Raw genomic sequence first — 16,505 nt, 5'->3', positions numbered from 1 at the left:
ACACCATTTGGGGACACCATTCAGGGACACCATTCGGGGACACCATTCAGGGACACCATCAAGACACCATTCGGGGACACCATTCGGGGACACCATTCGGGGACACCATTCGGGGACACCATTCAGGGGCACCATTCAGGGACACCATTCAGGAAGAAATGTCCTGGTGTTCCTGTCTTCTGCTCTGTTCATCTAGAGCTCTTCAGGAGAAAGGGATGAGTGGAGAGGGTGGCCACGGTGGTGGAGCGCTGGAGAGGGAGAGAGAGACAGAGACAGAGAGAGAGAGACACAGAGAAAGAAAGAAAGAAAGAGAGAGAGAGAGAGATGGAGAGAGAGAGAGAGAGAGAGTTGGTATAGGTATTAATATATAATTATAGGTATTTATATATATATATTATTATAGGTATTAATATATATATATATTATTATAGGTATTAATATATATATATATTATAGGTATTAATATATATCTTTATTATAGGTATTAATATATATATATATATTATTATAAGTATTAATATATATATTTATTATAGGTATTTATATATATAATTATAGGTATTTATATATATAATTATAGGTATTTATATATATAATTATAGGTATTTATATATAGTTATTATAGGTATTTATATATTATTATAGGTATTAATATATATATTATTACAGGTATTAATTAATTAACATTGTCTTTAGAACTCTCAACTGTGTCATTACCGTAGTAACCCTGACGAGGCTCGTCCTCTGAGAACACACACATGTAGCAAGGTCAGTGTGTGTGTGTTCCTGAGTGTGTGTGTGTTCCTGAGTGTGTGTGTGTTCCTGTGTGTGTTCCTGTGTGTGTTCCTGTGTGTGTGTGTGTTCCTATATGTGTTCCTATGTGTGTGTGTGTGTGTTCCTATATGTGTGTGTGTGTGTGTGTGTGTGTGTGTGTGTGTGTGTGTTCCTTACCTGCAGTCTTCTCTTCATGAATAGGTGACAACAGGCCTGTTCATTGAAAACACAACATTACTACTACAACACGCACACACACACACACACACACACACACACACACACACACACACACACACACACACACACACACACACACACACACACACACACACACACAGTTGAGGAAGCTACTCTGAAAATATAGTTCACCAAGCTAACAATTACTGAACACTGGGAGAAGTTAAATGTGTCATTCTTGTGAAATGTATATCTACATGCTACATGTACGTTTCACACTTCTCCTACTGAACGGAGAAGTGTAGTGCCTGTCTCTATCCCAGCTACTGAACAGACAAGTGTAGTGCCTGTCTCTAGACCCACTACTGAACGGAGAAGTGTAGTGCCTGTCTCTAGCCCCACTACTGAACAGACAAGTGTAGTGCCTGTCTCTAGCCCCACTACTGAACGGAGAAGTGTAGTGCCTGTCTCTATCCCAGCTACTGAACGGAGAAGTGTAGTGCCTGTCTCTAGCCCCACTACTGAACAGACAAGTGTAGTGCCTGTCTCTAGCCCCACTACTGAACGGAGAAGTGTAGTGCCTGTCTCTAGACCCGCTACTGAACAGACAAGTGTAGTGCCTGTCTCTAGCCCCACTACTGAATGGAGAGGTGTAGTGCCTGTCTCTAGACCCGCTACTGAACAGACAAGTGTAGTGCCTGTCTCTAGCCCCACTACCGAACAGACAAGTGTAGTGCCTGTCTCTATCCCCACTACTGAACAGACAACTGTAGTTCCTGTCTCTAGCCCCGCTACTGAATGGAGAAGTGTAGTGCCCGTCTCTAGCCCCACTACTGAACAGACAAGTGTAGTGCCTGTCTCTAGCCCCGCTACTGAACAGGTTGCAAAATATTACATTTTTATTCAAGAAAGGATAAATATAAACATTTGTGTGTAGTTCCAGTAGTTAGCTACACCGCTACCTGGTAAAACAGTAGTGTGTAGTTCCAGTAGTTAGCTACACCGCTACATGGTTAAACAGTAGTGTGTAGCTCCAGTAGTTAGCTACACCGCTACATGGTTAAACAGTAGTGTGTAGTTCCAGTAGTTAGCTACACCGCTACATGGTAAAACAGTAGTGTGTAGTTCCAGTAGTTAGCTACACCGCTACATGGTAAAACAGTAGTGTTTAGTTCCAGTAGTTAGCTACATGGTAAAAACAGTAGTGTGTAGTTCCAGTAGATAGCTACACCGCTACATGGTAAAACAGTAGTGTGTAGTTCCAGTAGTTAACTACACCACTACATGGTAAAACAGTAGTGTGTAGTTCCGGTAGTTAGCTACACCGCTACATGGTTAAACAGTAGTGTTTAGTTCCAGTAGTTAGCTACATGGTAAAAACAGTAGTGTGTAGTTCCAGTAGTTAGCTACATGGTAAAAACAGTAGTGTGTAGTTCCAGTAGTTAGCTACACCGCTACATGGTAAAAACAGTAGTGTGTAGTTCCAGTAGTTAGCTACACCGCTACATGGTTAAACAGTAGTGTGTAGTTCCAGTAGTTAGCTACACCGCTACATGGTAAAACAGTAGTGTGTAGTTCCAGTAGTTAGCTACACCGCTACACGGTAAAACAGTAGTGTGTAGTTCCAGTAGTTAGCTACACCGCTACATGGTTAAACAGTAGTGTGTAGTTCCAGTAGTTAGCTACACCGCTACATGGTAAAACAGTAGTGTGTAGTTCCAGTAGTTAGCTACACCGCTACACCGCTACATGGTAAAACAGTAGTGTGTAGCTCCAGTAGTTAGCTACACCGCTACATGGTAAAACAGTAGTGTGTAGTTCCAGTAGTTAGCTACACCGCTACACGGTAAAACAGTAGTGTGTAGTTCCAGTAGTTAGCTACACCGCTACATGGTTAAACAGTAGTGTGTAGTTCCAGTAGTTAGCTACACCGCTACATGGTTAAACAGTAGTGTGTAGTTCCAGTAGTTAGCTACACCGCTACATGGTTAAACAGTAGTGTGTAGTTCCAGTAGTTAGCTACATGGTTAAACAGTAGTGTGTAGTTCCAGTAGTTAACTACACCGCTACATGGTAAAACAGTAGTGAGTAGTTCCAGTAGTTAGCTACACCGCTACATGGTAAAACAGTAGTGAGTAGTTCCAGTAGTTAGCTACACCGCTACATGGTTAAACAGTAGTGTGTAGTTCCAGTAGTTAGCTACATGGTTAAACAGTAGTGTGTAGTTCCAGTAGTTAGCTACATGGTAAAAACAGTAGTGTGTAGTTCCAGTAGTTAGCTACATGGTAAAAACAGTAGTGTGTAGTTCCAGTAGTTAGCTACATGGTAAAAACAGTAGTGTGTAGTTCCAGTAGTTAGCTACATGGTTAAACAGTAGTGTGTAGTTCCAGTAGTTAGCTACATGGTAAAAACAGTAGTGTGTAGTTCCAGTAGTTAGCTACATGGTAAAAACAGTAGTGTGTAGTTCCAGTAGTTAACTACATGGTAAAAACAGTAGTGCGTAGTTCCAGTAGTTAGCTACACCGCCACTCGGTTAAACAGTAGTTAACTACTGAAAACACTACCTAGATGTGAATTTAGTTCAACTACCAACGAGTTACTGCAAAATGTATAAACATTACTAGTCCACTACTTCCCAACACTGTACACACACACACACACACACACACACACACACACACACACACACACACACACACACACACACACACACACACACACACACACACACACACACACACATAATTATAGGTATTTATATATATAATTATAGGTATTTATATATATTTATTATAGGTATTTATATATTATTATAGGTATTAATATATATATTATTACAGGTATTAATTAATTAACATTGTCTTTAGAACTCTCACCTGTGTCATTACCGTAGTAACCCTGACGAGGCTCGTCCTCTGAGAACACACACATGTAGCAAGGTCAGTGTGTGTGTGTTCCTGAGTGTGTGTGTGTTCCTGTGTGTGTTCCTGTGTGTGTGTGTGTGTGTGTGTTCCTGTGTGTGTTCCTGTGTGTGTGTGTGTTCCTATATGTGTTCCTATGTGTGTGTGTGTGTGTGTTCCTATATGTGTGTGTGTGTGTGTGTGTGTGTGTGTGTGTGTGTGTGTGTTCCTTACCTGCAGTCTTCTCTTCATGAATAGGTGACAACAGGCCTGTTCATTGAAAACACAACATTACTACTACAACACACACGCACACACACACACACACACACACACACACACACACACACACACACACACACACACACACACACACACACACACACACACACACACACACACACACACACACACACACACACACACACACACACACACACACAGTTGAGGAAGCTACTCTGAAAATATAGTTCACCAAGCTAACAATTACTGAACACTGGGAGAAGTTAAATGTGTCATTCTTGTGAAATGTATATCTACATGCTACATGTACGTTTCACACTTCTCCTACTGAACGGAGAAGTGTAGTGCCTGTCTCTATCCCAGCTACTGAACAGACAAGTGTAGTGCCTGTCTCTAGCCCCACTACTGAACGGAGAAGTGTAGCGCCTGTCTCTAGCCCCACTACTGAACGGAGAAGTGTAGTGCCTGTCTCTAGCCCCACTACTGAACGGAGAAGCGTAGTGCCTGTCTCTAGCCCCACTACTGAACGGAGAAGCGTAGTGCCTGTCTCTAGCCCCACTACTGAACGGAGAAGTGTAGTGCCTGTCTCTAGCCCCACTACTGAACGGAGAAGTGTAGTGCCTGTCTCTAGCCCCACTACTGAACAGACAAGTGTAGTGCCTGTCTCTAGCCCCGCTACTGAACAGACAAGTGTAGTGCCTGTCTCTAGCCCCGCTACTGAACAGACAAGTGTAGTGCCTGTCTCTAGCCCCGCTACTGAACAGACAAGTGTAGTGCCTGTCTCTAGCCCCACTACTGAACAGACAAGTGTAGTGCCTGTCTCTAGCCCCGCTACTGAACAGGTTGAAAAATATGACATTTTTATTCAAGAAAGGATAAATATAAACAGTAGTGTGTAGTTCCGGTAGTTAGCTACACCGCTACATGGTAAAACAGTAGTGTGTAGTTCCAGTAGTTAGCTACATCGCTACATGGTAAAACAGTAGTGTGTAGTTCCAGTAGTTAGCTACACCGCTACCTGGTAAAACAGTAGTGTGTAGTTCCAGTAGTTAGCTACACAGCTACATGGTAAAACAGTAGTGTGTAGTTCCAGTAGTTAGCTACATGGTAAAACAGTAGTGTGTAGTTCCAGTAGTTAGCTACATCGCTACATGGTAAAACAGTAGTGTGTAGTTCCAGTAGTTAGCTACATGGTAAAACAGTAGTGTGTAGTTCCAGTAGTTAGCTACACCGCTACATGGTAAAACAGTAGTGTGTAGTTCCAGTAGTTAGCTACACCGCTACATGGTAAAAACAGTAGTGTGTAGTTCCAGTAGTTAGCTACAATGCTACATGGTAAAACAGTAGTGTGTAGTTCCAGTAGTTAGCTACATGGTAAAACAGTAGTGTGTAGTTCCAGTAGTTAGCTACACCGCTACATGGTAAAACAGTAGTGTGTAGTTCCAGTAGTTAGCTACACCGCTACATGGTAAAACAGTAGTGTGTAGTTCCAGTAGTTAGCTACACCGCTACACGGTTAAACAGTAGTGTGTAGTTCCAGTAGTTAGCTACAATGCTACATGGTAAAACAGTAGTGTGTAGTTCCAGTAGTTAGCTACATGGTAAAACAGTAGTGTGTAGTTCCAGTAGTTAGCTACACCGCTACATGGTAAAACAGTAGTGTGTAGTTCCAGTAGTTAGCTACACCGCTACATGGTAAAACAGTAGTGTGTAGTTCCAGTAGTTAGCTACACCGCTACACGGTTAAACAGTAGTGTGTAGTTCCAGTAGTTAGCTACACCGCTACATGGTAAAACAGTAGTGTGTAGTTCCAGTAGTTAGCTACACCGCTACATGGTAAAACAGTAGTGTGTAGTTCCATTAGTTAGCTACACCGCTACATGGTAAAACAGTAGTGTGTAATTCCAGTAGTTAGCTACACGGTAAAACAGCAGTGTGTAATTCCAGTAGTTAGCTACACCGCTACATGGTAAAACAGTAGTGTGTAGTTCCAGTAGTTAGCTACATCGCTACATGGTAAAACAGTAGTGTGTAGTTCCAGTAGTTAGCTACACCGCTACATGGTAAAACAGTAGTGTGTAGTTCCAGTAGTTAGCTACACCGCTACATGGTAAAACAGTAGTGTGTAGTTCCAGTAGTTAGCTACACCGCTACATGGTAAAACAGTAGTGTGTAGTTCCAGTAGTGTGTAGTTCCAGTAGTTAGCTACATGGTAAAACAGTAGTGTGTAGTTCCAGTAGTTAGCTACACCGCTACATGGTAAAACAGTAGTGTGTAGTTCCAGTAGTTAGCTACACTGCTACATGGTAAAACAGTAGTGTGTAGTTCCAGTAGTTAGCTACACTGCTACATGGTAAAACAGTAGTGTGTAGTTCCAGTAGTTAGCTACACCGCTACATGGTAAAACAGTAGTGTGTAGTTCCAGTAGTTAGCTACACCGCTACATGGTAAAACAGTAGTGTGTAGTTCCAGTAGTTAGCTACACCGCTACATGGTAAAACAGTAGTGTGTAGTTCCAGTAGTTAGCTACACCGCTACATGGTAAAACAGTAGTGTGTAGTTCCAGTAGTTAGCTACACCGCTACATGGTAAAACAGTAGTGTGTAGTTCCAGTAGTTAGCTACACCGCTACATGGTAAAACAGTAGTGTGCAGTTCCAGTAGTTAGCTACACCGCTACATGGTAAAACAGTAGTGTGTAGTTCTAGTTGTTAGCTACACCGCTACATGGTAAAACATTAGTGTGTAGTTCCAGTAGTTAGCTACACCGCCACATGGTTAAACAGTAGTTAACTACTGAAAACACTACCTAGATGTGAATTTAGTTCAACTACCACCGAGTTACTGCAAAATGTATAAACATTACTAGTCCACTACTTCCCAACACTGTACACACACACACACACACACACACACACACACACACACACACACACACACACACACACACACACACACACACACACACACACACACACACACACACACACACACACCTGTCCAGTATGTTGTCCTGAGCAGCAGCTCTATGGAAGGAGATCACAGCGTCAGTCTATGAGACAGGAAGTTATGTCTACTATCCTGCATCCAAAATGGCTCCCTCTTCCCTTAGTGACCTACTTTAGAACACAGGTCTCTGGTCCCTATATAGTGCAGTGACCATAGGGCTCTATTCCCTATATAGTGCAGTGACCATAGGGCTCTATTCCCTATATAGTGCAGTGACCATAGGGCTCTATTCCCTATATAGTGCAGTGACCATAGGGCTCTATTCCCTATATAGTGCAGTGACCATAGGGCTCTATTCCCTATATAGTGCAGTGACCATAGGGCTCTATTCCCTATATAGTGCAGTGACCATAGGGCTCTATTCCCTATATAGTGCAGTGACCATAGGGCTCTATTCCCTATATAGTGCAGTGACCATAGGGCTCTATTCCCTATATAGTGCAGTGACCATAGGGCTCTATTCCCTATATAGTGCAGTGACCACAGGGCTCTATTCCCTATATAGTGCAGTGACCATAGGGCTCTATTCCCTATATAGTGCAGTGACCATAGGGCTCTATTCCCTATATAGTGCAGTGACCATAGGGCTCTATTCCCTATATAGTGCAGTGACCATAGGGCTCTATTCCCTATATAGTGCAGTGACCATAGGGCTCTGTTCCCTATATGGTGCAGTGACCATAGGGCTCTATTCCCTATATAGTGCAGTGACCATAGGGCTCTATTCCCTATATAGTGCAGTGACCATAGGGCTCTATTCCCTATATAGTGCAGTGACCATAGGGCTCTGTTCCCTATATGGTGCAGTGACCATAGGGCTCTATTCCCTATATAGTGCAGTGACCATAGGGCTCTATTCCCTATATAGTGCAGTGACCATAGGGCTCTATTCCCTATATAGTGCAGTGACCATAGGGCTCTATTCCCTATATAGTGCAGTGACCATAGGGCTCTATTCCCTATATAGTGCAGTGACCATAGGGCTCTATTCCCTATATAGTGCAGTGACCATAGGGCTCTATTCCCTATATAGTGCAGTGACCATAGGGTAGGATGCCATTTGGGATGCAGGCTATTCTGTTTTCTGCTGTTGGAGAGAGAGAGATAGGGAGAGAGAGAGAGGGATAGGGAGAGAGGGGGAGAGAGAGGGATAGGGAGAGAGGGGGAAAGAGAGAGATAGGGAGAGCGGGGATAGAGAGAGAGAGGTACCTGAGGAGTGATGTAGGGAAACAGAGACATCAGGAAGGTCCGTGTTGAATCCTCTGGTCTGGAACACACTGGCTGGATACACTCTGGGCTCCTCTGGGAGGGGGGAGAAAGGAGGAGAGGGGGGGGGGGGGTAGGAGAGGGAGAGGGGAAGGCAGAGAAGGGGGGAAAGGAGGATAGGGAGGGGTAGGAGAGGGAGAGAGGGAGAGGGAGAGGGGAAGGCAGAGAAGGGGGGGAGAAAGGAGAAGAGGGAGGGGTAGGAGAGGGAGAGGGGAAGGCAGAGAAGGGGGGGAAAGGAGGAGAGGGAGAGGGGAAGGCAGAGAAGGAGTGGAGAAAGGAGGAGAGGGAGGGGTAGGAGAGGGAGAGGGGGAGAAAGGAGAAGAGGGAGGGGTAGGAGAGAGGAAGGGGAGAAAGGAGAAGAGGGAGGGGTAGGAGAGAGAAAGGGGAGAAAGGAGAAGAGGGAGGGGTAGGAGAGAGAAAGGGGAGAAAGGAGAAGAGGGAGGGGTAGGAGAGAGAGAGGGGAGAAAGGAGAAGAGGGAGGGGTAGGAGAGAGAGAGGGGAGAAAGGAGGAGAGGGAGGGGTAGGAGAGGGAGAGGGGGAGAAAGGAGAAGAGGGAGGGGTAGGAGAGAGAAAGGGGGAGAAAGGAGAAGAGGGAGGGGTAGGAGAGAGAAAGGGGGAGAAAGGAGAAGAGGGAGGGGTAGGAGAGAGAGAGGGGGAGAAAGGAGAAGAGGGAGAGGGAAATAATTTAATTTCAACCCATGTACATAAAGACTTTTTCATTTGTTTAAGATGTGTGTCTGTGTGTCCCCACAAGGTTAGTTATACAAGACTGTGTGTTTAGGGTAAGTGTGTCCCCACAAGGTTAGTTATACAAGACTGTGTGTTTAGGGTAAGTGTGTCCCCACAAGGTTAGTTATACAAGACTGTGTGTTTAGGGTAAGTGTGTCCCCACAAGGTTAGTTATACAAGACTGTGTGTTTAGGGTAAGTGTGTCCCCACAAGGCTAGTTATACAAGACTGTGTGTTTAGGGTAAGTGTGTCCCCACAAGGTTAGTTATACAAGACTGTGTGTGTGTGTCTGTGTGTCCCCACAAGGTTAGTTATACAAGACTGTGTGTGTGTGTCTGTGTGTCCCCACAAGGTTAGTTATACAAGACTGTGTGTGTGTGTCTCCACAAGGTTAGTTAAACAAGACTGTGTGTGTATGTCTGTGTGTCCCCACAAGGTTAGTTATACGAGACTGTGTGTGTGTGTGTGTGTGTGTGTGTGTGTGTGTGTGTGTGTGTGTGTGTGTGTGTCTGTGTGTCCCCACAAGGTTAGTTATACGAGACTGTGTGTGTGTGTGTGTGTGTGTGTGTGTGTGTGTGTGTGTGTGTGTCTGTGTCTGTGTGTCCCCACAAGGTTAGTTATACGAGACTGTGTGTGTGTGTCTGTGTGTCCCCACAAGGTTAGTTATACGAGACGGTGTGTGTGTGTCCACAAGGTTAGTTATACGAGACTGTGTGTGTGTGTGTGTCTGTGTGTCCCCACAAGGTTAGTTATACGAGACGGTGTGTGTGTGTCCACAAGGTTAGTTATACGAGACTGTGTGTGTGTGACTCACTTCGACAGCAGCGAGTCCTCCAGTAGATCAGACCCAGGACCGTGGTGAGGACGGTCAACATGACCACAACCACCAGGACCAACCACGCCACCCTGAAGACACACAACCACTCACCTAGAGAGAGCGGGGAGAGGGAGGGGGAGAGGGAGGGAGGGGGAGGAGAGGGAGGGGGAGGAGAGAGAGGGGGAAAGGAGGAGAGAGAGGGGGAGAGAGAGGGGGAGAGGGGAGGAGGGGGAGAGAGAGAGAGAGAGAGAGAGAGAGAGACAGACAGAGAGAGAGAGACAGAGAGAGGGGGAGGAGAGAGAGAGAGGGGGGGAGGAGGGGGAGGAGAGAGACAGAGACAGAGAGAGGGTTAGGGTTATATTGGAAAGAATTAACAAAAAAACAGAGCAAACTAGAATGTTATTTGGCCCTAAACAGAGAGGACACAGTGGCAGAATACCTGCCCCTAAACAGAGAGGACACAGTGGCAGAATACCTGCCCCTAAACAGAGAGAACACAGTGGCAGAATACCTGCCCCTAAACAGAGAGTACACAGTGGCAGAATACCTGACCACTGTGACTGACCCTAAACAGAGAGTACACAGCGGCAGAATACCTGCCCCTAAACAGAGAGTACACAGTGGCAGAATACCTGCCCCTAAACAGAGAGAACACAGTGGCAGAATACCTGCCCCTAAACAGAGAGTACATAGTGGCAGAATACCTGACCACTGTGACTGACCCTAAACAGAGAGTACACAGCGGCAGAATACCTGCCCCTAAACAGAGAGTACACAGTGGCAGAATACCTGCCCCTAAACAGAGAGAACACAGTGGCAGAATACCTGCCCCTAAACAGAGAGTACATAGTGGCAGAATACCTGACCACTGTGACTGACCCTAAACAGAGAGTACACAGCGGCAGAATACCTGACCACTGTGACTGACCCAAACTTAAGGAAAGCTTTGACTATGTACAGACTCAGTGAGCATAGCATAGAAGACAGGCTATGTGCAACACTGCCCACAAAATGAGGTGGAAACTGAGCTGCACTTCCTAACCTCCTGCCCAATGCATGACCATATTAGAGACACATATTTCCCTCAGATTACACAGATCCACAAAGAATTCGAAAACAAATCCAATTTTGATAAACTGGATTGATATCTACTGGGGGGAATTCCACAGTGTGACATCATCACAGCAGCAAGATTTGTGACCTGTTGCCACGAGAAAAGGGCAACCAGTGAAGAACAAACACCATTGTAAATATAACCTTTTTTGTCCATTAAAATAACATAAAATTGATCAGAAATACAGTGTAGACATTGTTAATGTTGTAAATGACTGTTGTAGCTGGATAAATAAAACTGGCCTTCTTTAGACTAGTTGAGTATCTGGAGCATCAGCATTTTGTGGGTTTGATGACAGGCTCAAAATGGGCAGAAACAAATACCTTTCTTCTGTGTATCATTCTGCTCCACCTACCAACTGAGCCACATGGGATCAAACTCTACTCACTTCTAGGTGGCCGTGTCCAGGGCAGGTCAGACTTTACAGCTGTCTCATTGGTTCCTTGGGTGTGGAGATGAAGGAGACACTGGCTGTGATTGGTTGGTATGGAAAGGGGCGGGGTTCGAAAACAGCAGTAGATGAATCCTTGTCCTTCTTCCTCCCCCTCTTTCTTCTCCTCTGTCAGTAAGCCGTACAAAGTCGCGTTCCCTCCTTCAGACAACACTGATAGCGCCACCCTCCTTCCTGGAGAGATGGAGGGGAGGAGAGGTGAAGGAGGAGGAGGGAAGGCAAGGAGAGAGGAGAGAAAAGAGGGGGAAAGGAGGAGGGGAGACGAGGAGAGAAGAGAAGAGGAAAGGAGGAAGAGGTGAGGCAAGAAGAAAAGAGGACGAAATGAGGGGAAGGGGAGGCAAGGAGAGAGGAGAGAAGAGGAGGAGGGGAGGCAAGGAGAGAGGAGAGAAGAGGAGGAGGAGGGGAGGCAAGGAGAGAGGAGAGAAGAGGAGGAGGAGGGGAGGCAAGGAGAGAAGAGGAGAGAGGAGGAGGGGAGGCAAGGAGAGAGGAGAGAAGAGGAGGAGGAGGGGAGGCAAGGAGAGAGGAGAGAAGAGGAGGAGGGGAGGCAAGGAGAGAGGAGAGAAGAGGAGGAGGGGAGGCAAGGAGAGAGGAGAGAAGAGGAGGAGGAGGGGAGGCAAGGAAAGAGGAGAGAAGAGGAGGAGGGGAGGCAAGGAGAGAAGAGGAGAGAGGAGGAGGGGAGGCAAGGAGAGAGGAGAGAAGAGGAGGAGGAGGGGAGGCAAGGAGAGAGGAGAGAAGAGGAGGAGGAGGGGAGGCAAGGAGAGAGGAGAGAAGAGGAGGAGGAGGGGAGGCAAGGAGAGAGGAGAGAAGAGGAGGAGGAGGGGAGGCAAGGAGAGAGGAGAGAAGAGGAGGAGGAGGGGAGGCAAGGAGAGAGGAGAGAAGAGGAGGAGGAGGGGAGTCAAGGAGAGAAGAGGAGAGAGGAGGAGGGGAGGCAAGAAGAGAAGAGGAGGAAATTAGGGGAAGGGGAGGCAAGGAGAGAGGAGAGAAGAGGAGGAGGAGGGGAGGCAAGGAGAGAAGAGGAGAGATGAGGAGGGGAGGCAAGAAGAGAAGAGGAGGAAATGAGGAGGAGGGGAGGCAAGAAGAGAAGAGGAGGGGAGGCAAGGAGAGAAGAGAAGAGGAAGAAATGAGGGGAAGGGGAGGCAAGGAGAGAGGAGAGAAGAGGAGGAGGAGGGGAGGCAAGGAGAGAAGAGGAGAGAGGAGGAGGGGAGGCAAGAAGAGAAGAGGAGGAAATGAGGAGGAGGGGAGGCAAGAAGAGAAGAGGAGAGGGGAGGAGGGGAGGCAATGAGAGAAGAGAAGAGGAAGAAATGAGGGGAAGGGAAGGCAAGAAGAGAAGAGGAGAGAAGAGGAGGAGGAGGGGAGGCAAGGAGAGAAGAGTAGGAGGAGGGGAGGCAAGAAGATAAGAGGAGAGAGGAGGAGGGGAGGCAAGGAGAGAAGAGAAGAGGAAGAAATGAGGGGAAGGGGAGGCAAGGAGAGAGGAGAGAAGAGGAGGAGGAGGGGAGGCAAGGAGAGAAGAGGAGAGAGGAGGAGGGGAGGCAAGGAGGGAAGAGAAGAGGAAGAAATGAGGGGAAGGGGAGGCAAGAAGAGAAGAGGAGAGAAGAGGAGGAGGAGGGGAGGCAAGGAGAGAAGAGGAGGAGAAGGGGAGGCAAGAAGAGAAGAGGAGAGAGGAGGAGGGGAGGCAAGAAGAGAAGAGGAGGAAATGAGGGGAAGGGGAGGCAAGAAGAGAGGAGAGAAAAGGAGAGGAGGAGGAGGGGAGGCAAGGAGAGAGGAGAGAAGAGGAGGGGAGCCAAGGAGCCAGGAGATGAGAGGGGAAAATAGAGGAGAAGAAGATAGGGGAGGAGAGGAGGGGGAAAGGAAAGGTGAAGAGTAAAATCCAACATTTTCAGTCAATAAAAAAAATTCCATTCACAGTTTTTATGAAGTAATGTCATAACGACAGATGTGATGGAAACAGGAAGTGGGATCTTTAACTGGTCGGCTGTTTGACACGGTGGGGTCTTTAACTGGTCGGCTGTTTGACAAGGTGGGGTCTTTAACTGGTCGGCTGTTTGACACGGTGGGGTCTTTAACTGTTTGACACGGTGGGATCTTTAACTGGTCGGCTGTTTGACACGGTGGGGTCTTTAACTGGTCGGCTGTTTGACACGGTGGGGTCTTTAACTGGTCGGCTGTTTGACACGGTGGGGTCTTTAACTGTTTGACACGGTGGGATCTATAACTGGTCGGCTGTTTGACACGGTGGGATCTTTAACTGTTTGACACGGTGGGGTCTTTAACTGTTTGACACGGTGGGATCTTTAACTGTTTGACACGGTGGGATCTTCAACTGTTTGACACGGTGGGGTCTTTAACTGGTCGGCTGTTTGACACGGTGGGATCTTTAACTGGTTGACACGGTGGGATCTTTAACTGTTTGACACGGTGGGGTCTTTAACTGTTTGGCACGGTGGGATCTTTAACTGTTTGACACGGTGGGGTCTTTAACTGTTTGACACGGTGGGGTCTTTAACTGTTTGACACGGTGGGGCATTTAACTGGTCGGCTGTTTGGCACGGTGGGATCTTTAACTGGTCGGCTGTTTGACACGGTGGGATCTTTAACTGGTCGGCTGTTTGACACGGTGGGATCTTTAACTGTTTGACACGGTGGGGTCTTTAACTGTTTGACACGGTGGGATCTTTAACTGTTTGACACGGTGGGGTCTTTAACTGGTTGACATGGTGGGATCTTTAACTGTTTGACACGGTGGGATCTTTAACTGTTTGACACGGTGGGGTCTTTAACTGGTCGGCTGTTTGAGGGGGGGGGGGGGGGGGGTGAAAGTGCACGTTGAAGAGCTTGATGCTCCTTTTCCAATTAAATATCCAGGGTCTTTTACTCTAGAGACATGATGATGCTTGGCATGTCGTTTGACAAAATACAAAATAAATATTCTCTCTCTCTTATCATTTATAATCTCATCCTGTAGACTAGCCTACCCATACTGCATCTGTTGTTGCCCTAGAGCGCAGGAGTCAAGACCAGGTGTCAAGACCAGGTGTCAAGACCAGGTGTCAAGACCAGGTGTCAAGACCAGGTGCCAAGACCAGGTGCCAAGGCCAGGTGTCAAGACCAGGTGTCAAGACCAGGTGTCAAGACCAGGTGCCAAGACCAGGTGCCAAGGCCAGGTGTCAAGACCAGGTGTCAAGGCCAGGTGTCAAGACCAGGTGTCAAGACCAGGTGCCAAGACCAGGTGTCAAGACCAGGTGTCCAGACCAGGTGTCAAGACCAGGTGTCAAGACCAGGTGTCAAGACCAGGTGTCAAGACCAGGTGTCAAGACCAGGTGCCAAGACCAGGTGCCAAGACCAGGTGCCAAGACCAGGTGCCAAGACCAGGTGTCAAGACCAGGTGTCAAGACCACAGCACATTTGGTTATTTAACACAGCAGTTTTTGTTGTGACCAAACATTATTGTTGAAAATGCGATGGAAACACATTGACCTTTCAGATTGTTATTCGGTACATGAAACCCCCCCCCGCCCCCCCCCCCCCCAAAAAAATGTGTTTCTACGTGTCCTACATCATCACTCAGTTTTGTTTATCCTCAAAATGTCCCGTTTGGTGGAAATGCCTCTTCTCTTCATACTGATCTTTAAATATTGCCAATTTGATGGAAACAGAGCTACTATTTAATATCAACTGTTAATCAATCGATGTACGATCAACGAATGGTCCGTCTAAACTGTCGATCGTCCAACTGAAGTCCCCGCCCACCTGACAGCGAGGCGTTGCCACGGAGAGCGGGCGGGTCCGTCTCCGTGTCACACAGCAACCAGCTCACTCCAGAACCTCCCGTCCTCCCGGTGTTACAGACGGGCTTCTCCTCGACGCTCCGGCTGGAGTTCTGTCCCGCAGGGGTCAGCCCGGGGTCGCACTGCGTTGGCACTTCCTGGTCCCCGCAGGGGTCAAAGGTCACACAGTGGAAGTTTACCCTCGCTGCAGCAGAGAGAGAGAGGTGACGTTTCATGTATCTGTTTGTGTCATATTTCCTGTGTCAGTGTTCTCGGTTACGATAAAGGGTGTATGTTTCACAACCCCGTCTTTCTCACACACACACACACACACACACACACACACACACACACACACACACACACACACACACACATAAACACACACTTTCTGTCACAAACGTGTGTGTCTGTTAATCTGTCAGATTATTTTGAGGGCACACAGTGTATTGTGAAATCTGTGAATGTATTGTAATGTTTTAAAATGGTATAAACTGTCTTATTTTTGCTGGACCCCAGGAAGAGTAGCTGCTGTTTTATGCAACAGCTAATGGGGATCCATAATAAACCCCAGGAAGAGTAGCTGCTGTTTTGGCAACAGCTAATGGGGATCCATAATAAACCCCAGGAAGAGTAGCTGCTGTTTTGGCAACAGCTAATGGGGATCCATAATAAATACGAAAATAAATACCTCTGTGTGAAGTGAAGAACTCTGGGAGACAGATGATGAAGGCGAGGAGGATGAGGATGAAGAGTTTGATGAGTGCTTCTCTAGTCATGGTAACGCATGACACACGGTCAGACAGACACGTGTAGTATTCTGTCTCTCTCTCTGTCTGTTCCTCAACGAGACACAGTTCAGTAGTATACTCTCTCTGTCTGTCTCGCTCTGTCTTTCTGTCTCTTTGTCTCTCTCTTTGTCTCTCTGTCTGTCTCTCTCTCTCAGTCTGTCTCTCTCTCTGTCTGTCTGTCTGTCTCTCTGGCTGTCTTTCTCTTTGTCTGTCTCTCTCTCTGTCTGTCTGTCTGTCTCTCTCTCTCTCTCGCTGTCTGTCTCCCTCCTCTCTCTGTCTCGCCTCGTCTATGAACAGAGAAACCAGAGAACGTTACACACTGTGGCTCACTACTCCACTTCCTCTGTCACTTCCTGACACTGTCTTAGAGAGAGAGAGAAGTGGAAAGAGAGAAGAGCGACAGAGATACAGAGAGTGGGAGAAAGACAGAGAGTTGGAGATAGAAAGAGAGAAAGATGATTATTGTGA

At 46.8% G+C, this 16,505-nt stretch overlaps 1 protein-coding gene across 1 annotated transcript; it reads right to left on the bottom strand.

The window, feature by feature from the left end:
* Positions 1 to 150: 150 nt before the first annotated feature.
* LOC139394419 (uncharacterized) lies at positions 151 to 16,063 on the bottom strand. Its single transcript, XM_071142483.1, has 8 exons — positions 15,938 to 16,063; positions 15,230 to 15,451; positions 11,420 to 11,656; positions 9,915 to 10,028; positions 8,315 to 8,407; positions 4,089 to 4,124; positions 3,831 to 3,869; positions 151 to 248 (listed from the first exon to the last, which is right to left on the bottom strand). The coding sequence occupies exons 1-8, from the start codon at positions 16,023 to 16,025 to the stop codon at positions 193 to 195; spliced, it is 885 nt and encodes a 294-aa protein (XP_070998584.1). The 5' UTR covers positions 16,026 to 16,063; the 3' UTR covers positions 151 to 192.
* Positions 16,064 to 16,505: the final 442 nt, after the last annotated feature.

Source organism: Oncorhynchus clarkii, unplaced genomic scaffold, assembly GCF_045791955.1.
Source record: "Oncorhynchus clarkii lewisi isolate Uvic-CL-2024 unplaced genomic scaffold, UVic_Ocla_1.0 unplaced_contig_9912_pilon_pilon, whole genome shotgun sequence".
In the NCBI taxonomy this organism is placed as follows: Eukaryota; Metazoa; Chordata; class Actinopteri; order Salmoniformes; family Salmonidae; genus Oncorhynchus; species Oncorhynchus clarkii.
Note: the sequence above shows the minus strand (reverse complement) of the source record. Positions and strands in the feature narration are given on the sequence as shown.

Coding starts and splice junctions, on each gene's coding strand:
- LOC139394419 (XM_071142483.1), bottom strand. CDS start 16,025: ATGACTAGAGAAGCACTCATCAAACTCTTCATCCTCATCCTCCTCGCC. Junction 11,657..15,229: donor TGGCAACGCCTCGCTGTCAG/GTGGGCGGGGAC, acceptor CCATCTCTCCAG/GAAGGAGGGTGGCGCTATCA. Junction 8,408..9,914: donor GAGGACTCGCTGCTGTCGAA/GTGAGTCACACA, acceptor CCCCCCTCCCAG/AGGAGCCCAGAGTGTATCCA.